The 22353-nt window shown below is 37.0% G+C and overlaps 1 protein-coding gene across 3 annotated transcripts in view; it reads right to left on the reverse strand.

The window, feature by feature from the left end:
• RPGR (retinitis pigmentosa GTPase regulator) overlaps positions 1-22353 on the reverse strand; it is a 52947-nt gene that overhangs the window by 28363 nt on the left and 2231 nt on the right. For 2 of the 3 annotated variants that reach the window (XM_042788678.1, XM_042788677.1), the window contains exons 2-6: positions 22088-22213; positions 15459-15551; positions 12865-12927; positions 11148-11306; positions 9552-9701 (exon numbers count right to left, since the gene is read on the reverse strand). In XM_042788678.1, the coding sequence (XP_042644612.1) occupies positions 9552-9701; positions 11148-11306; positions 12865-12927; positions 15459-15551; positions 22088-22213 (591 nt within the window). The remainder of the gene's footprint in view (positions 1-9551; positions 9702-11147; positions 11307-12864; positions 12928-15458; positions 15552-22087; positions 22214-22353) is intronic. The other variant, XM_042788679.1, reaches the window with a different exon arrangement.

A 22353-nucleotide genomic window follows, 5' to 3' on the forward strand; every position in this document is an offset into this window, starting at 1 on the left:
CTGCACAAGAAACTGTTAGAAATAAACACAAGAAATCTCAGACGGGAAATCACAATTTGAAACAGGCAAGGGAATGAAAGGGAAGGTGGAACCAAGAGGCACCACTGGCTAGGGAAATCACAAGGGAATGTTTTTATTGTGGGGAGGGGGGGCATTATAAACAAGAATGCCCCCAGAGAATACGGGACCTGTTGGTGTTTGAAGTAACCCAACAGGATGAGGGTGGTAATCACTAGGGGTGTCAGGGACTCTACCTCCTGGGGGATATACCAACAGAAGAGCCCTTGATAAATTTGAAATTAAGACCCCAGGAGGAAGATTATGTAAAAGATACAACTTGGGCTGTAGGGGCTAAAGGTGAAGGGGTTTTTGGTCCCAGTTATAAAGAATGTGTTAATACAAGGGGAAGATCAATATGCTGTTAATGATTTGTTGTTAATGCCAGGGGTAGGATGTAATTTGCTAGGTAGAGATTTACAAGTGCAATTAGGAATAGGTGTGGTGCTGGGTGAAGGAAAACTAGTGGTTAAATTACTAGAATTATGGGAGGAGAATCGGGGAGGATATTTAGGAACCAGAGCATAACTGTTTGGATTTTATAAATTATCAAACGAAAATAAGAGAAGATCTGTTAAATAAACCTTTGCCCTATAGAGAAAAACTATTTATTGATGGGTCCTCTCGATGCCTAGAAGGAAAAATATTGGGTTATGTAATTATCGAGAGGCAGAAGATGGAAGTGTTTGAAAAGGGGAAATTACCTGCTGGGTGGTCAGCACAAGTCTGTGAACTCTATGCCCTAAAACAGACATTGGTATATTTGAGAGATAAGGAAGGGACAGTGTACACAGACTCAAAGTATGCATTTGGAGTGGTCCACACATTTGGAAAAATATGGGAAGAAAGAGGGCTTATAAATACAAAAGGGAAGGAGCTAGTACACGAGCGGCTGATCAGAGAAGTTTTAGAAGCCCTGAAGCTCCCCACAGAAATTGCAATTGTGCATGTGAAAGGACATCAGAGGGGAGCATCAATGGAAATAAGGGGGAATAATTTAGCAGATTAAGTAGCCAGAGAAGCAGCTACAGAATCATCATTGGTAGTTTTATTGGTAATAATACCAGGGGATTATGAGAATTTAGCCCCAAATTTCACAGAACAAGAAAAGGATATACTTAAAAATAAGGGGGGAAAAGATTCAGAAGGAAAATGGACTTTAGCAGATGGAAGGCAGATGTTAAACAAAACAAGATCATGAGAAATTCAGATCATGAGAAATTCTGTCATTAATACATTAGAAAATACATTGGGGAACACAATCACTTTGTGATCATTTCCTTAGACAATATGGGTGTATAGGAATATATATATGGTGGCTAAACAACTAGTTGATCGATGTTTGATTTGTTAAAAAGTGAACAAAAAGGTAATGAGATAAAAAAAAAAAAAAAAAGGGTGGCTGGGGAATAGGAGCTAGCCATACAAAGCCTCCAGGTAGACTTAACAGAGCTACCTTAAATACAAAGGTGGAAGTATTTGTTGGTATTAGTGGCTCACTTAACTCATTGGGTGGAAGCAATCCCCCACACCAAGGGCAATGGCAAGCATGGTATCCAAGGTGTTACTGGAAAACATTATCCCCAGATATGGATTAATAGAAAGAATAGACTTGGGCGGAGGAACACATTTCATTTTAAAAATTATATACAACAGCTATCTGAAGCCTTAGGGATCGAATGGGCATGGCACACCCCATGGCATCCTCGGAGTTCTGGAAGAGGAGAAAGAATGAATCAAACTTCAAAACAAACCTTGACTAAGTTAATGATTGAGACTCAGATGTCTTGGATTAAATGCCTGCCATTGGCCTTATTAAGGATCAATACTCAGCCACGAACAGACCTGGGTATTTCTCCCTATGAAATGATGTTTGGATTACTATGTATGAGTAATGACAGGGATATTGTCATCCCTGAAGTAGGAGATCAGTATGTAAGAAAGTATGTAATAAGAATTGGTAACACTTTAATGAAACATTGGTAACACTTTAATGAAACTGAGAAAGAAAGGACTTCTGCCTCAAATATCACCATTGGCTTTTAATATCCACAATGTAAAACCAGGTGATTGGGTATTGATAAAAGTGTGGAAAGATTAATCATTAACTCCCGAGTGGGAAGGTCCATTTCAGGTGCTGCTGACCACCGAGACAGCGATCCGAACAAAAGAAAAGGGGTGGACTCTTGCCTCCTGAGGAAAAGGACCGGTGGAAAAGCCTCAGGAGTGGACTGTGGTACCATCAACTGACCAACTACAAGTCACCCTCAAAGGACTAAGTAAATTCATCAGGAGGGGATTGAATGACTCTTAACCAGTGGTTTGACTGGGTTTTTGACTGGGTTCAGAGGTAACACTGTGAAAATTTACTTATTCATTTACTTACTTGCTGTATAAGGAAACAAAAACAAAAAAACAGACAAAACCAAACAAAAAAAACTGTCAGGGAAAAGCTGGCGTTTACCGAGCATTAACTGACAGACATGTGAGATTATGAGCATTTTGGAGTCAATTAGGCATTGCTAGAAAATCAACCTAATTGAGTAATACCTTGTCTCGAGTGTATGCATGGATGTCATGAAGCGTGGGTTTTGTGTGAATGTGAAATGTGTTACCGGATGTGGTATTTCTTGCAGATGGAGAAAATTGTCTTATAACTGTATAGGGAAGGGGCATGAACTGTAACCTTGATTTACGGGGAAAAAGAGGTTAGTCCCCAGAATTTGTGATGTCCCTGAGAGTTGATGGGAGGACACTATCGGAAAGTGCCAAAATTTTGCTTTGCTTAGAAACAAAGGAAGTGGCTACAAAGGAGCTGCACTTGAATTGACTAACTCTTAACACACGGATTTGTTAAACAGTAGAGGGCAAGACCGGGTTAACCTCTGTGCTCGCCACCAAGAAGACCTTTTTCTCAGCTGTGGGCTGCAACCCCATAGGCATGAGAGGTGGGAGCATATGTTATACCGGACCTCTGCTAATCATCCTGGTATGGTTTGCTTTAATAGTGGCAAATTTGTGCAGCAAGTGCTTTACTGTTATGTCCAACATCAGAGTGGCTTTGCTTTCCCAAAGACAGAAGGGTGGATGGAGATATTTTTAGTGGGAAGAAGAGAATCCAAGTAAAAGATGTGACAGAAGTAAAACAGCCAGTACCAAAACCGCCGAAAAGACCTATAACAGAATTTTCGACATGGTTAACCAAAGGAGATGGTGGTTTACATAAGCAGATACAACTACATGGGCACTTGAAAGAGGAACATTTACAAGGGCAAAAGATATGTAGTAAAAAGGCAAACAAAGTGAGGGCTACCAACATCAAGGCTGCACAATAAATTGCTGCCCATGCATAAGCACGCTCCATTGTTTTCGCGGTATCGGAGGTACAAGAGTGAGAGCGCGAGTGGCGAACCTGCCTGGTCTGTAGGGATCAGGAGTCAGGGTCCACATACGCAGCAGGAAAATGGATTTCCACGCCCCCAGTCCAAAGCGCATGTGTTGTTGGAGGGTCTCGAAAGTTCGGCTATACCCGGATGGCAAAAACAACTGCCAGGCCCGCCCAGATCTAGGCAGCACAGGCATTCTGGGTGGAAGAGAAACTTCCGCTCATTGCGCACTTGGACCTTCCTCGGTCAAGCCGCTAGCCTGGGGCTGGACTATCCCACTAATCTTACTGATCCCGCTGGATTGCAATCTTGGGAAGATGGGAGTAGGGGACGATCCCGTGTGCGCCGGCCTGCTGTTAGGATTTTTCATTATATTGGTGGTGACTGTCGTTGCCATCGCGGTATGCGAGGGAATGTCTCGTGGCTGGTGTCGGAGAAGATCACCTCCTCCCCCCAATCCTCCAAGATCACGAAGACAACTAAGACGCCCTCGAAACCGTGATGAGGTGATGGAAACAGACTTATAGTTCAAAGAAGAAAATGTTATTGATCAGAGGAGTTACCGCGCGGCGTGTGACTGTTGTTCTTGGACTCTATCTTTCTGTCGCTATCGCCCCGTGAGTAAGGGTAACAAGACATCGAAGGACAACATCCAAAGGACAGTGCTGATATCTTTGGTTCTTACTTTTTCTGATTGTGTCGCGTGGGACTTTGCTGGATTGTTATACAGTTAATTATTTCAGGTTCTTGTTTGCTAATAAATTGTTGATTATTGTTTACAGAGTGTCTGATAGTATGGTTGACTGTGCAGTTCGGCACACAGCTCGAATTTGCTTAACACCAACAGGTGAAACAGTAGTAGCAAATTGCATGTTGGTCACAACTTGTTGGATTAACTGAACAAAGCAAGGAATAAATAACACATGGCAAAAACATTAAGGCGACAACTGCACATAGCAGATAGAATAAGAGCTGTTTTACCTATGGTGCTCTGAAAACACCCTCAATGTTAGACTCAGAATGGTGGGATGATCCATTAGGAGCTTCCTGGTGGAAAAGATTGTTGTGAATGCGTTATGCCACGTGAAAACTATGATTGTAATTGTAAGGTATTATCTTGAGAGTGTTATGATAAATGTTGGAATTGTGGAAAAAGGTTTGTTTGCAGTGACGAAAATGAAAGTAGCATCTAATAAACAATAATAGGATAAAAGAAAAAGGGGGGATTGTAAGAAACTATGAACTAAGGGTATTGTTTATTGAAATTTATGTTAAGCTCAATGTAAAGGTTAGGCGGCAAAAGACAGAAAAACTGCTTATGCAAATAGCTGCCAGACACCGCTTGTGTGAGACAAGATAACCTGTGAGACAAGATGACCGCGTGAGACAAGATAACCGCAATTGCTTACACAAACCAGATACTTGTGCAAGCAGAAGGGGTACTGATCAAAGACAACCACGAATGTAAAAATGTATAAAAAAGGAACTGTTTGAACTGATCAGTACGGCAGTTGGCGGAGCGCAGACTCCCCTGTCGTCCAGCGCTGTCTTTGCTCATATTCTACTTGCTATAATTAATAAAATTATAATTGGATTATGATCCATTGTGGTCTCAATTTATAACATAATTAATAGGATTAGAGATTAAAATGGCCAAGCTTCCACTGCTTTCCCAAACTAATCAAGTTCATCACATTTTTTTCAACTTAATAATCCAGCTAACAAAGATAAAACCATTTATTAAAGCAATTTTTGAATACATTACACATCCCTTTAAGGCAAACAGTAGTCTAAAAACTATGAAGAATAGCTATTGAGCATAAAAAGAATCCAGTCAAACCCAGATAAATTTTGAGTACAGTATGTGTGCAGTACATCTGCATTAAGGACATCCTGTTGACAATGGAACCTGCTTATTCCATTTTCTCCTCTCATGAGAGTCACATTCTCATGTGTTGAACTTTTCCTAGTATGGTACATTTTCTGTATCACTAAATTTTAAGTCACAGAAGCATGTAAAGGAAATGGGCAAGTGAATGGAAAACTCTTTGCCCCTTATAGGCAAATGCACATTCTGCAGATGAGAGAAGATATGAGACCTAGCTAGTGATAAAAGAGGGAAGCAGACAAAAGAATTGGATCACTCTATGATCAACTGAATAAATGAAGGAAAAAAAAAAATTATTCAAGATCAAATTGGTTGAAAACACCTCAAACGCTGAAATACTGAGCATTTAAGTGTTTGTGGAATGGACAATCTTTAAAACTGATCTTGAAAAAAAAAATTACAATTACATTAAGAAAAGGAATTCAAGGAACCTGCAAAGCTTTCTATGAAAAGACATCTTCTCAGTGAGAATCTATGTTGTCCTTGCTTACGGTAACAGTTCAGGTGGGGGAAACACCAGAGGAGGTCTAATATATTGAATGCCTTTCTGGCTCCACAAATTTAATTCTACTGTAGACACCAGAATAGTGGTTAAATACATTGGCTTCTCCTTCTCTACATCTCCTCCAGTGGACAAATGAGCTATATATGCTTGCCAAGCTTAATGCTTTCTGTAAAACTGTCCCCTCTTGAGTGAGAGGAGAGGAATGCGAAGTGAGAGGAAAAGGGAGCAAACAATCATCTTTCAAACATGGAATAACCAGACAAGCTTCCTAGTTTGCATATGGAAACGAGCTAGCCATTGCCTGTGCTTGTGTCTAGTCTAAATTTCACAACTTTTTTATTAAAAATAGTTCAGGATATATTCTGTTCTTCTATTCTACAATGACTTTTGGCATCAGTGGGGCCCACGTGTACGTGGTAGAATACAGGTGACTGACGTTTAGTAGTCGAATTATCATTGCAAAGAAAGCATTCTAAAAAGGAAAAGTAAGAAAGGTGACAAATCGTCTTTTTGGAACTACTAGATAAGAGAAACTTCAGGGGTGAGGAGAGGGTTGTAGAACTGAAGTACAAATTCAGATGATTGAATGCTATACAATTTCCATAAAATATGCTTTTATCTACTAAAGTTTTGTGTCAGGATTCCACTCTACTTTTCATTGGCATTGCACTTGGCTTTATAGTACTTAAACACCTTAAAGACAAATACCTACTAAAAAAAATCTTTTTAAAAACAGCTGTTTCAAAGAAATAACAACTTTAGTTTTTTTTTTTTTTAAAAAAAAAAGCTGGCATTCATACTTCACCACTTTTTTTTCTCAATAGGCTCTTATTAATGAGCATCCTGCCCTGGAGAGGGCACTCTGTGACCACATTATGTATTCCAGTATTCTCATTAACCTTTTAGTTTTAACACGGATATGCATGTTATCCTAACAGTTTGCTTAGACAGTATACAGCTCTTATCAACCATAACACAGTAAGAAAGGGAACCATATGGTGCCAAGCTCATCAGTTCAGCCTGACATGTATCAGGACCAACATCCTGCAACTATGTTTGATTATTAAAGACAGTATATTATTTGACATTTAAAAAGTCAAAATGTAGTCTCATCAGTTCAGCCTGACATGTATCAGGACCCATATCTGCAACTATGTTTGATTATTAAAGACAGTATAATATTTGATGTATAAAAAGTCAAAATGTAGTAATTCTATTCTAATAACCGGTAAATTACAGGTGTTGAAATCTTTCTATTAGCAGTGTTTCTCCCATTTCTTCCATAGCAACAGCAACCACAATCTAGAAAAGTTCCTCTGGTATATTTTATTGATGTTGTGGGAATTAATACAGATTATACACTCACCTGAACAGTTCAAATTTCATTTCTGGAATTACAGAACCACTTTCTTTTCCAGCTATTTCCTCCAAAACTACATATTAAAAATAACACTAATCACTCTAAATCCTAATATACAAGATAATACCATACAGTAAAGATACATGAAAAACTTCCTGTGCTAGGCAAACTTTGAAACATACTTGAAGGCATAATTCAATGACTAACTGGTAATTTGAGATAAAAAAACTCCTATCCCTGTAATATGAATATTCCCAATATTCCATAATTATCCAGTTTGCTATGTTCTGCCCCTCAGAGGCAGAATACTGAGGATGAGAACCACTGTTCTAAGCCAGTCTAGCAAGTCCTACAGGCAAGTGTTTTCCATTAGTAAAAAAAGAATCCTAATAAAATAATTGCCTTTTTTGAACAAAATCTTTTAACAGCATAGTGCCTTGACTTCCTAACTAAGCTGTAAGGAAAATAAGGTAACTACATTTGTACTTAGCTTACAGACCTTCCAAATTCATAATTTAATGGCTAACTTCACAGATAAAATAATTGTGTGACTACAGTAGAGTTAGATTTAATGCATAAGCTTTGTTTTTAAACACTGTCTGGATATACAGTGACACTACTGCAACAAAAGATCAATTCAGTAAAAGTACCTGGATGTCCAACACTATATTTCTACGGTAGTTAAAGTATCAGTCAAATAAAACTGCCAGCAAGGGCCTAAAGGAAAATAATAAATATATATTTATCCCTTTACCACAAAAGAGGCCATCTGTGTGTCAGTAGTTTCAGCAAGATAGACTGAAGCCCTGTTTGTAGAGGATTTACAGACACTAAAGGCTGAAAATTAAGATTTTCCATCTCTCACCCAGGCCTGTTTAAACAGAAACACGTTCAACAACTCCCCATTTTCACAGGTGATAACCAATTCATCTTCCTATTAATATTTTAAGAGGCTCCATTTTTCTTACCCAGCTGCTACCCTAATCCTTTTTTCTCATCCCCCTCCATTAAAAGTTTCCACTTTCTTAGAGCACTTGGCACACACTGTTCTCTATTTGCTCTTAGATGCCTGTCCTCCACCATTCTTCTAACAAGAGCTTTTGTCACATCCCACTGCAGTCTTGTCAGAGCTTCAGCTCTTGGCTCTAAGGAGAAATACACACATTTTACTATATCCTTGAAGTAAGGATCTTTTTTTTTTAATTTATTTTGAGTTCAGAAATCTGTAGATTTCCTAACAGGTGCTGAGCTACTGATCAGAGGCACTTCACTTACTGTAATGAAGCATCTGTAATGAAAATTGCACACTACCAGCATTACCCCTAATTAATATTTGTTCACCATAGGAAGCTCTCATTCTGTTAATAGCATGTTCTCAGAAAGGTATATAGATATCATATGTGGAAAAGTAACATTTATCAAGTAACCTCAGCTCCTGGTTACCCATTAAAAGTTTTACAATCAAAACTATTGATCCTTTGAAATCTTTAATTACTCTGAGGGGACTAAACTATAAAGCTTAATAATGTAAATCTATATGGCTGAGAGGAATTCATGGCTGCTCATACATAATACCATCAATACTGACTGATAAATTCACCCATACTGGCATTATTAAAAAATGAATGGCATCATCACTTTGGAAATCAACAGAGCACCGGGAAGAGAGAGGTGGAAAACAATGCAGAGATGGGTTGGTTTGGAGATCAGACACCAGCTCACTGTAGTGTATGCTTCCCCTCATGTTGTATACTGTCTGTTTAACTGACTTCAAAACTTAAAATTTAAGACATAACACCAAACTTTGACAACAATCTTGCACTGCTAGCAAGTGAGATTAATTTTTCTTCAAAACATAGTAAGGCTATTCAATATTTATATTTCTGAAGAAAATTATTATTTGATCACTACAAAAAAATGATTAAGAAAAAGTTGAATTATAGAAACCACAGTATTAATCCACAACATTTGTCATAACTTCCATGAAAATAAAATGTGATAAGATAGTCATTCTTTCTAATATACTCTTGCACAACAACGTGCAAATGCAGAAAATTAACTGTCGTTTTTTCTCACAGTACCGTTAATTCAGCAATAACAAACAATTATATAGTAGATTACATAGAAGTTTCCCAAATAGATCAATTAGGACCACATTTTAGAGAACCTGTCTCTGGTAAAATCTTCCTACGTGATACAAAATTATATAGTTCATTTTCTGCCACATGGGCAGTTTTTAACAACTACAGCATATCTAGTCTAAAAAGTAATGAATCCCTCATTAGCTCCCTTACAAAGACAACAATTTGACAATCACTGACTTGTCTCCACCAACCACTATTCCTATTCTCTTACCTGTTATCAAGGCAGAGTGATAATATCCACAGGATACAGAGGAAACGGGTTTTCCAACATCCACTTGACAAGGGACACTGACACAGGCTTCATCAGCCAAGCCAATCTGACCTTCCGAATTGTCACCCCACACAAAAAGCTGCCCATCCTCTAAAATGAAGTCACACATAGTTAACAGATTTAAAACCAAAACTAATAAAAAGGTAATTTATCCATTTAAGAGCAGTTCATAAACTCTGTGTATGATACTACTAAATGTCATATCTCAGGGACATAAAATGGTATTTAGCACAACACAACAAAACAGTCAGAAGTAAGAGGGTATTCCTTAAGCTTTTCAAAAGTGACACAGAACACTTAGTCATCAACTGATGCTAGACCATAAATAGCAACAGGAAAAGTAATATGCAAAAACATTCCTTCAAAAAGAGAAAGATTGAGTGTGTAAGACAGTTCAGTTGCAGCAGTCAGTATGAAAACATTATGGTGAATTTAAGGCGTCTTCTCATTTCTAGTAGCAAGTCACTTTCTCATTCTTCTAAACTTATTCTCTGTTCTCACTTTGGTACACATCCCACTTATTCTTGCCTTATCTTTAGTTCTCTTCACAGATTATTATATTGCCCAGCTTCATTTTGTTTTCCTTAAACTATCACAATAGCTGTTTCAGGTTTATTAAGACCAGGCTCTGTTGACACATAGACCAATGGCAGCAGTAAAAAAACAAACAAACAAAAGGTAGTGAACAACATGAAAAATCTCTAGATTTTTCTAGAAGAGATGAGGTCTTCTCTCTACCTATTTTTTATTGGTGGGAAGTAAGTTGTGAATAATTCAAAGCTGACTTACAAATCTCAGAAGAATGTTAGCAATTTCCACAAAAAAATACAAACCAAACGAGCAGACTAGCATCTCTCTCATACACTCTTATGCTCTCTGTCACATTCTGAAATGACAGCCTCAAAAACTTGTCCTAGACATGTCCAGAAAGAGCTTCTTTACAGCAAAACTTGAGAAATCACATTATAGGGTAACAAAGGACCCATCCAATGGCTGAAAGTATTATAACTGTATGTATTTCAACACGTTGCAATTGTGTAATTTTGCCATTGGAGAAATCAGTCATAGGTTAGGTCTCTCTCAGCAATGACACAGCTGTGTAGCCTGCACCAGTAGACCAAAACAACTTCAGTAAGAAGTGGAATTAGAGGAATTTATTTTTCATAAGATTCATATTTTGTAGCTGACTTCCCTGGAAATGAACTGAAGATTTTCCCCATTTTGAGGGTATTTATACTGTCTCTCTTTTGTAAGGATTCCTACTAAACTAATACAGGTTGAGCTCCCATTGCAGGACATTGTTCATGGAAAAGGTCTACGTCCACAAAAATTGTAGGAATTTAACGGTACTGCCATACCTTACCAGATTGTGTTGAAATAGGCAACTGGCTATCAAAAAATGACTACAATTACTAGGGAAGAAGACAGGAGGCATAGAAAATACACCCACATATTCAGACAGAATGATGGAATAAATGTTTCCCTGGAACACCATGCTGGACACGCATAAATAGATTTATTAGCAGTTGCTCTTACCAGTTACTGCTGCTGAGGTGTATGATCCAGCTGCTAGCTGTTTGATCTTGTGCTGGTTGGTAAAAAAACTAATTAAATGAAATGTGGTCCTTTCCTCTGTGTCACCTAATCCCAACTGACCTTCACTGTTACCTCCAGCAGCATACACATTTCCTTTTTCTGCATACAGAAAAGCACATGTAATACACAGAATGAAGACATTCTCATCAGTGTAAAAACTCAGAGAAACTGGAGCAAGTGATTTAATTTTCGATGGAAAAACATTACAGAAAAGTTGGGTTCTACTGCCCTGAAATATCCTCAAGTTGATATCTGCAGTTTCTGTTGTAGCTAGCCAGGAGCCTTTCCTGCACAGGCTTGGATCAAAACTTTATAAAGGCCTTATATGTACTTAGGTTGACTGTGTTTCCCATCATTCTGGAGACTGATATAAAAAGTAAATATAATTTGAAGTTCTGCAAGAGGTCTGAGAAAATTACTACTAGCAGCCCTGGCAGCCAGAAAAAGCTTTTTCCCCAAATAATGTATACAACAGGAGGAAGATGGTGAATGATGTCACAGGCAAGAAAACTGAAGTCGTATTAGTACATAAATTAAAGAGATGCATAATTTCATAGTTTTGAGTACTGTGAACGAAATAGATTTTTGCTTAGGTTTTTATTAGAAATATTTTACTCATTTTAATTTTTAAATCACTTTAACTATGTCTTTAGTTTTAAAATCTTTAAGTTAAAGCTGATGATTAATATCTTCAACTTAAGAGAACTTTAAGATCTACATTTTTAATTTTATTATGTTTCACATCTAAAGTGCTCATCTATGATGAAGAAGATAAGGCCCATTAATAACACAAATCCAGACACAAACGTGATAAGCAACCAACATGCAATTTATAAATGGTCCTTGCTATATAAATGGCCACAAATTATCTAGCCAGCGTGTACACTAAAAGTGACTAATATTTACCTGGTGCAGTCTTGCATACTCAACTGTTATTAAAATGTTCTGGTTTACTCTAATAGTCTTATTTACAATGCTCAGGGTCTCCACATTTATAAACCTCCTAATAATCAAACAATCCTCTTTATAACATTACAACAAGCTAAAGAATTGCAACCACAAAGATGCCTATTCCATTACATAAATTTTAGAAACATGACAAGAATTTGCATCAATTCTCTGTATACTGTCTCTCTAAAAATTTATTTTTTAGTTTAAATCTACAGTTTCTTTATTTATAGCTTAATAAAGCAACTTATCAGCGAAATGGCAGACTATTTTGTCTAACCAAAATGCGACAAAATTTGAAGACGTGAAACATTCAGTTCTACTACATTTAGTCAAGCATATAACTTCACACTAACAAAGATAAATTACTTGTCAAAGGTAAATTTGAGTACAGATCCATAAAAAATACTAATATACCTTTACAGGGCTTAAATTAAATATTGATAATTGTTAACCACACCTCAAATGCCAGCAAGAAATATTTTAATCTGTCTATTGATAGAAAACTCCTATATAACATTATTTTATAAATGCATTGGCCCAGAATAAGTCAAACATTCAAAGAACTGGATATCAAAACCCGAAGTTTTAACAGTCCCATTTTTGTTTATTTTTCCTTTCTCAACACTCCTGGGGTTCCTAATGTAATTTTTCATGAAAGCAAAGGAAGAAATCTACCTTTAATATGTATATAATATAGGTTACATACCTGTGTAAACTAAAGTGTGGTTTCTTCCACAAACAGCAAGTTTTGTTTTTTCTGGTTTTAAAGCTATGAATTAAAGCCAAAGGAGGGGGGGAAAAGTTATAAACAAGCTGATAGCTGGTTCAACAACAAAATGTTCTGTGCTGTAGCAGAAGCTCTGATTTTTTATTTTTACCAAAAGAATGATTACAAGATTTGTTTGAATCTAGCACATGACTTACTAAATGAAGATTGCCCCAGAAAAAGAAAACAGATATAGACCTTAAAAACTTATAACTGACACTCTGGTTAACTTGATGATGGCTACTTCATCACAATGCCACGTTCCCCCAAAATTACCATTTTTGGGATATGCCTCGACGAACATATCCAGTTGCAGGACAAAATGCATGCTTAAAGCTGTCTTCAGTTTTCATTAACATTACTATTCTTAACTCCCTCTTAGGCTTTTCCAGCTATCTTAAATCTTTAAAATCATGCTGTTCTTTTGTCTTATCATCCCTATCTTCCTTTGTTATGCACAGCTACCTTTTTTGCTAGACTTTTGCTCTGCACTCTCCTCTTACTGATCACTAAACTCAATTTGCTAAGGCCAGTCCTATCTGGACTAGTGCCTAAAATTTTTGCATATACCATCCTGTCTCAATTTCAGCTCAATCACTACCCACCCACTGCACGTACTTTTCTGCAGTCTGGTCACTGTAAAAGACTAGAAATGTATGCACGGGGATTCAAGAGTTATTTTGGTGGGAAAGAGAAAAAACATAGACGTGCCTTTTCTCCCATACCAAGTGCACTCCAGAAACAGAGGAAAAAAAATCTCACCAACTTTTCCATCCTCTCTCCAATCCCTGGTCACTGCCAACAATTTATCTTCTCTCAGCCATGTTCATGTGCCCTATACAACTCTCTTAAAACAGCATTATTTTTACATAACATATCTTTAATTGCTTTTCCACTGCACTAGTTGATGACAAAGCCAACAACTATCATCCCTGTCACAAACCTTTTCTCACTCCTTCCAAATCAACTTTCATCAGCTCTGTAACATTCAGATTAAAGTACCTTCTACCAAGTCACCAAATAAATCTATCTTTTTAACCATGAACTCTCTCTGGTCTATCACACAGACACAAACATAAATTGTCCAAATTCAGGTTCCTGCCTACCCTATCTGACACCTACCACTACCTCCAGGCTGGAATGTTGGCTTCTTGCTACAATCTTAATTTGCTGCTTCATATCCCAAAACTCTGCCTCCAATTTGAGAGATGATCTTAATCAGTTCTTCAGAAGCCTGTGCTCCCTAACCTTCCTCCCACTTAGGCTAATCAATTGTATTTGATGAGTCATGCTATATTTATGACATCGCTGGCAATTTTTCATAACCAATTTCATTAGTCTCTAGTCAAGTCCCAGAAGATATTTTCTAAGAAAACATGCAGCCACAACCATTTGGCACCAAGCAGAAACTGAAATGTGTCCTTGCAACCCCATTCCCAAAGCCAAGTGATGACTGAAAGCTAATGAGAAAAGCTCCAAGAATTTCTCCTGCTGCCTACTGCCAAGAGAAGAAAGACACCCCCCTTGTGACTTTTTTCAATGGATGCCATGCCTGGTTTGAATTGCTGTCATATTCTCTTCATCTTTTATTCATCATTGCAATTTGACAGTAAAAACAAAACCCAATCCATTTAAGACAAGGTAAGAATCAATCTCTCACATGGCTGACAGAAGATAGGAATCTGAGAGTAGCTGCATTCTCCCTCTGAAGTGAAATAGAGAGAGGAACAGATGAAGGACAGTAGAATAAACTAAATCATGGAAAAAAGAGTTTCAACAAGCAGGATAATTTGTTTTTAACAAAAAGCTAACAGATCAACCTGCTGGCAGAAAGGATGAGGATAAATTTAAGGGTGAAAAGAAATGTGCTAATGGGATAGATCTGACTTGACATAAGCAAGGGGATATGGAAAAAGTATTGACTTAGTTTTGTTTGATAAGATAAAACCGTCTAGGAAAGATCAAGAAGATAACAGTGCAATGAAAACATATTTTACAACACATGAAAGAATATGGGCGTTTATTTTACTGCTTCATACAAATATATTAATATTCATGCCTCCTTGGGCACTTCTTATACTTGCTAAAAATGTAGCAATACTTCTAGAAAGTTACTGATAGATTTTTTCATTTACACAGGTGCTTAGACAAAAGTGATACAAAGGATACACAATGTTGTTGGAACTCTGATTTCTAACACACAGACAACAGTGCAGAGACCACACATCTGATTAATGTCTTTGCAGTCACAATGAAGATGCGGCTTGTCAGAAAAGGCAAATATTACATAAAATGAGAGCCTTCAAAAAAGACAGGATTCTGTGTAATCTTCAGATGCAAAAGGACCCAGAATCTGGAACTGATGGAAAATCAGCCAGGGATTCTTTTAAGCTACCTTTATGAGTTTGTGCAGTAATATGCTGCACATGACAAGTAAAGAAGGCAGAATCAGTTCTTTTGGAACTGCATCTTATAAAATACCTTTTCACAAGAGTCTCTTTTCAAAAAGACAAAAAAATAAAAATTAAACAAACCTTTAACACATGTTGGTTTGCTGACAGTGTTCTTTGATCCTAGTCCTAATTGGCCCCAGTTGTTACTGCCAAACATGTATAGTTTACCATTTCCTGAAAAAAAATGCACAGTTAGAATCTATATAAGTGTTTGAATACCGCATTCAAGACAAGATGATCATTCACACACTATGCTATTTATTACTTCCTTCTTAATGTAAGGTTCAAGATTAGGCAATTTAATACTTAAGTGTAAACAATAATTTATGTCCTTGTAGTTTTTTGGTACAAAAGTAATAATTGCATTAAGTAAGAAACCCCTAGTAAGAAGTCCCTAGCACAGATAAAATGCTCTCCAGAAAGTAAAATGTTGTACTCTTGGAGAGATCCTGCAGCTCAGAAACCTCAGTATCTGTAAGCCTACTTATGAAATAACAGCACATTTAACTGAGCACCCACATCTTTTACCCCAAAGACAGGAAATAATAATGCAGCTATATAATTAAAACAAATTCATAATATTCAGCTTATTTCATTTGTTTAGAGGGGGCTATTTCTTTTACTGCTAAATGTCTTCTCTTGAAATGATTTACAAATTTGCACTTCTACAGAATATAGTTTCTGATAAATTTTCAAATGTGTTCACAAATTGTGTTAATTTGTTACTCAGCACATAAAGAAGGAATGCATAAAACCACTGTGCCGTCAGGGAGTTTTGTAAACCTAAATGCAAACATTAGATTACAAGTCTTCAACAGAAGCAATGCTAGAATCATATTTCAGAAACTGGTATGACGTCATTGAACTTGCAGGTTTGACCATTACAAACAATGAACTGTTGCAATTCCGAATTACCAGTGTTTTTTTAAAGGGATGGTGTACGAACAGATGAAACTTCGGTCATCATGCATACAAACTAGACAGCCAAAACCGACTGCTGACAATAGCTTAAAATTAATTAATTCCACTTAATTGCATTTTTTAAACTATTACCTTTTGTAAATCTTTTGTAAAGTTCACACCCAAAGATAAACCCCTTGTTCCAACAGAAATCTTTGCAAAACAGTAGAAGGTGATTTGTCAAAAAAACAAAACCAAAAACCTTTTGTAACTTTTAAAAGGAGTTTGTTTACTTTTGATGAAGGTCTGCAGAGCTTTGTGAGTTAGACTCCATCACAAGGCTGTCACATAAGTAAACTTTGTTACCCTAGTCATCAACAATTATCACATGAACTCAACACATAACAGCAATTCCACATAATAATGCCAAGATATTATAGCTGTTTGTACTTCAGTAGTGTAGGTTCCCAGGGAGGATTCTGAATGTGACTTACAGAGACTCTGAAATATGGCATTGAAATTTTAAAATATAGCAAAAAATACTTACTCTGTTAAAAAAAAAAAATCCATTTATTTTCTTAAATATAACCACATAGTTAAAAAAAACCAATCCCAAAACCAAGCCACCAACAGCTAATTGTAACTAGAATCTAAAGTCCCAATGAAATTGTTAGTAAAGTTGCAATAAAATTGTTAGATTTGACAATTTTTTGAATGTAGGGTGAAGGAAGTCTGAGGTCAAGTCTACGCTCATGGTGTTTTACTAATAGCATTTATATCACCATCCCAATTTTGATAATGCAATTATGTCAAAACACATAGAGAGCTGTCTGTCACCAAGATCAAAACACACCTTAACAGAAACAATTTTTATTAGCAAATGGCATTCTATATTGGTATATGCTTCCTTGTATCCTTGGTTTATATTTTTTAGCTCCCTTTATAAGACAGCAGTATTCCTGTGGGAATAGGATGTCAAGCTGCCGTAATTCAATTCAAGCACATTCTCTTTTATCCATTCAAAATTCCAACAGGTCATGCTTTTCATCCTATAGTCTGCTGTTTCTTATACCAGTCTTTAAACTCTCAGGCTTTGCTCTGTAAGTCAAAGAACTGAATAGATGAGAGGAATTTTTTTACATTCTTTTACAACTGAGTGACAGCCTTTATAATTTCAGGCTTCCAACGCTTAGTAGTGTAACAGAAAATAAAACTGGGAAGCAGGTAATTCAGACAGTGAATGAAAACTAATTGGCACTCTAGAGGAACCTAAACAAATGACAGTAATTAAGCAACGTTTTTGGGTCTGTACAGCAAATCAGGTTTTGGAGCAGGCATGATGAAAACTAAGCTGGCCAGGAAACATGACAGAATTTTTTATGCAAAAGGCCCTATTTTCATAATTGCAAACTGAGTTATCTCCACTCATCACCACAGATGCACTGAGGTGAGAGCTAGTTCAATAGCAAATAGGCAAGGATCATATTTCAGAACTTTGTAAACTCAGATTGCTCATTTCTTTGCTTCCACTTTTGTGCTGACATACAGAGATTATGGCCATGTGCCATCTGGAAGGGCTGGCAGAAGACAGGTCTGGCAGAATAAGATTATGACTCTGGGCAGAAGGGAAACAACAGGATATAAAGAAAGAGGCTACTCAGACTGTTTTGGTGATGAAAACATACTTACAACACCAGTCTTCATCTTCATTCTGAGCAAGACTGGAGTATTTCTCCAAAGTATGTATGCAGTGGCTTATCACCACCAGATATTTCACCAACACTAATTCAGGGCTATGAGGGAAGCCACGAGATGCTTACATCTCTATGAACACAGGTTTTGTGAGAGACTTCAGGAAGAGTGCTTCCTAACCAGCACATTTCTCATATGAGTAGCTGCTATCACAACTGTGATTCCTGGGAGCCCCATCTGTCATGTGTTGCCCTGTTTCATGAAGTGCTACTAAAAACATTCATTCAGCAGCTAGGAAATACCAGCTGAAATCCTCAACATGCTTCATGATAATAGCAGGTAGTAAAGTACTTCTATCACAGGTGCTTAAAGGTATGTTTTACATATTGCTGCCTTCCCTGCCCCCCCCCCCCCCCCCCCCCGCTCTCCAAATTATATCAGTGTGGGAAGAAAATGAAGGGGAAACAATGTACAGACTCTAAGCATTTATTACAAGATCCTATTGAGAAGCTGTATCTAAAAACATAGAAGGTAATATTTTGGACAGAGTAGCATATGCCAGGCACCATGATTTTTTTTCATTTATTTATGCTATTTTGTAGAACAAACTACCTTAATGGTTCATTCAAAATTCATATACAATTCAAATACATCTCATAAAAACAGGAATGACATCAGTTTTGTTATGCAAGTTATGATATTCTCAAAATAAAAGCTTTATTGAACAATAGGAACAGTCACGCTTGGGACATTTAGCATAACACAGACAAAAACAGTGCAGTATGTTGCTTGCTCCTACACATTTCAAAGAGCAACACAAATGTGTGTTAATCTCTCAATTTCCCCTTGCAGCTGATGCAAAAGATAACGTGCCGTGTTCTGATGGCCTCTTGGTAGGCAGAAAGAACAGAAGGAAGGTGGTGTCCAAAGACCTGGAAAGATTCCAAGGCCTCTTTGGTGTAAATTATTGAATGTTTAATGCCTTAGAAAACTCAAAATTATAAGTATACTACCGTGTTGCGGTTCCATACACACCTCTTTTTACTCCTACTTTTATACTTGATACTCCTTTCTTTCCTTCTACCCTCTTGCACTGGGGGCTTCAATTCTCTCCAAAGTTCTGAGTTCAGAAAATGTGTTTTCCCTCACCACCATATTCCCCCCTGTGAACAGGATCAATCTCTTTAATCAAATTTGGGCAAGCTGCCTAGGATACTCTAATCAAGGCAAATAAACAGTAAAACAGCTGTGAACATTATAAGCATTTTGTACAAAAGAAAATTAATATAAAGGTATTGGGAGGAGATTCTTAAAAATATGCAGAACTTCACTTACTTCACACCACCTCACAACCAGATGAATAAATTGATTTCCAAAGCCTGAAGTTACAGAAGATGCAGGGATTGGACTGTCAGTATTCTTGGGCCAAAAGACATAGAAATGGATCAAGAAACATTATTAAACGTATTACAAGTGATGCTGGAAGACATACTGCTCATGACTGTGTTAAAGAACTAAAGACTACTTAAAAAAATTCCTGCTTGAACATTTTAATGAAAATTGTGCTAAAGATAGAAAGCAAAGCAATAAAGAAACACAAATTTCAATCCCAAACTCCAAAACTGGAGAAGAAAATGTTTCTCCAACTAGCTCAGCAAGCCAACTCAAAGTCAGAAAGAAACTATCACTGGTCCTTTCCATTCCATCACATAGCCACAGTACATAAATAAAATTTTGGTCTCTCAACTCCTGACCAAGAAAGCCAAAGAACAGAGTGCTTTTGTGTTTACTTTAGGCTTTTATTCCTAAAAGTCATACAGGAATGTTGATGCTGGATTAGATTAAATTAGTATTTGAAAATTTCCAAATATTTTGTTTGAATGCTAAATATTAGTTCCTGTACATTTTCTTCACTTGCATTTGGTCAAGATTCAGTGCTCAATGTAGCTAGTGCTCAATGTAGCTATTTCTCCTGCTCAAAATCAGTTTAAGAAATGTTTTGTATCAGTTTGGGTGATTGTTTTACTTATGATTGTTGAGACACATTAGCGTAAAACTGATATATTTCTATTAGATTTGAATCTACCTCATATTCCCACTGTCCCCCACATACATAGGTCCCACTACCTCTTCCAGGGGGTGAAAAAAAAAAAGGAGGGAGAAATTTTGTGACCTGTAAATAAATACTGAAAATAAAATTAAGCATGCATTAACACACACCTGCTTGAGATACTTTTCCTTCCTCAGTGATGTTTGTCTTTTATCTCTTCCAGGTCAGGTTCAGCTGGATTTCAAGAAGCTCCTGGTTTCCCACAAGGTCTGTAGCCTTCTCAGTAAAGTCATTATCAGTAGGCACTTATGGAGCTTTTATTCCAGGTGTTACTGCAGTTCAGTGTCATTCACCAAGGGCTGTAATTCCACCGTATAAACCAACTCCATCTAACAGCAGAAATGCGAGGTGCACACGGGCATGCACAGGTGTGAAGAACAAATGAGGGACAAAGGTTTTCTGGTTCCATTCTTCGCTTTTTTGTAGGCATCCTGCAGTTTCTCTACCTTTGCTTGTTGTTGATCAGTATTTTGCCCTCACTTTTGCCTCTACTTTACAATGTCCCCAAAAACTTTCTGGTACCAAAGAAACCGTGTACTTGTGCTTCTACAGTTCCTTCTCAAAAGCTCTGAGAAAATATAGATCTGATAATCTGTAAGTTTTCCTGGTGATGTATCTGCACACTACAACAGCAAAGGCCAGCTACAGATACATTTTTGAAACATGCTGCATATATTAAAATAATGAGGAGAGGGGGAAATAGTAGAGAAATGGCACTGCATGCAAACCTATGCAAGTTGACTTGTTCAAAAGCTTTATCTAAGTGGCCACTATTACAGTGCCATGGGAATTAGGGGATTGTTGCTGATTAGGGTAACAGTGCTGGCACAGGCATATGCTGGGGGAACTCAAGGAGGCAATTTAAATTGACTAGTCAAAACTAAGAATTACACTAGTGTTATTTCAAACAGGGTATGGACATGCAAAAGGACGTATCAAAAAAAATTCAAAAGGAAAATGTCACAGTGCCCCAGGTTACATTCTGATAAATTTTATGCAACAGGCAATTTAATAGAACTGGGTCAATAAAAAAAAAAAGGTCAAGTTTTGTTCAAAATAAACTATTCAAGCATAATAAATCTTCTGTGAAGTCAGGCTTGAAAAATTAATTCTATAATTTCACCTTAAGATGTTCTGCAGTCCATAAAATCTATACTCTTATTATCATGCCTGGAATAGTTAATTCTAAAAATTCAGCATCTTCAACTTTGCTTGGGAACATGGCAAGAAACCCTCAAGAGATTATTTAATGAACAATGACCAGCTGGGCATTGATGAGGAACAAATACATTCCAATAAAAAAGTCCTGAAAATATGTATATAAATTTCGTAACAAAGTTTTATTATCAGCAGTTAACTGTCAATACGATAGACACATATGCTTATCAACAACAGTAGCCCCTTCCATGTAAAATAAATTAAACTAATTCTTCAATTAGTATAGTTTCCATCATTTCAAACAAATAAAAATAAACATTAATACTGCTCACTGTATTCACCTGAGCTTCTTTGAATGCTTTTGCAATTTATTTCTGATTTTAGTAGGATTTTTCTGAGGTTTTCTGAGTTGCTCTTTCAATGGTTATCTTCAGTTGACAGTTAAGAGTAATTCAAATCTTCATTTCAGAGATACAATTTTATCTATTGTTTCAGGCAGATTCCTAGTGAACTTGTTGATTGTGTTCAACAGATACTGTTTATTTCCACGTTGCAAACCTCTATACTTAAGACTGCCTACTGAACAGTGTCAGATTCATAACAAACGTTCAAGCTGAACAGTCATGCTATTTGAAACCCTGTGTGATACATTCAGTTATTACAGATTCCATCATGACAGTTCCTGGGCACGTCTTGTGGAAACCTCCAGTGACCTCACACTAATTTCAAAGGTATCTGACAGTTCCCACGGAACAGTCCTCTCTCCTCTCCACACCCTCAGTTGATTTATTACCTCAGGATTCAAATAAGAATCATAACTTTCCAATCTGTCCAAATATATAACACTGACCTGTAACAATAGCTGTATGTTCATCTCCACATGATATAAGTACAGGCTTGTCATTTTTGAACCAGAACTTGCTAGGAGTATCTTCCGCAAATTTGCTTTTTCCAAATGTGAAAACAGCACCTGATTCTAAAACACAAAAAAATAACGTCAGTTTTACTGAAAACAAATTTTGCCCCATACATTTTGAAATAGTAATTTCCTATTAACTCAATTGCACATTTTAGTTTCCCATCTTCTTTTTTTTTAAAAATGGCTGAAGTGTTTTC

The sequence above is a fragment of the Tyto alba genome, unplaced genomic scaffold, assembly GCF_018691265.1.
Source record: "Tyto alba isolate M040663 unplaced genomic scaffold, T.alba_DEE_v4.0 Super-Scaffold_14, whole genome shotgun sequence".
Classification (NCBI taxonomy): Eukaryota; Metazoa; Chordata; class Aves; order Strigiformes; family Tytonidae; genus Tyto; species Tyto alba.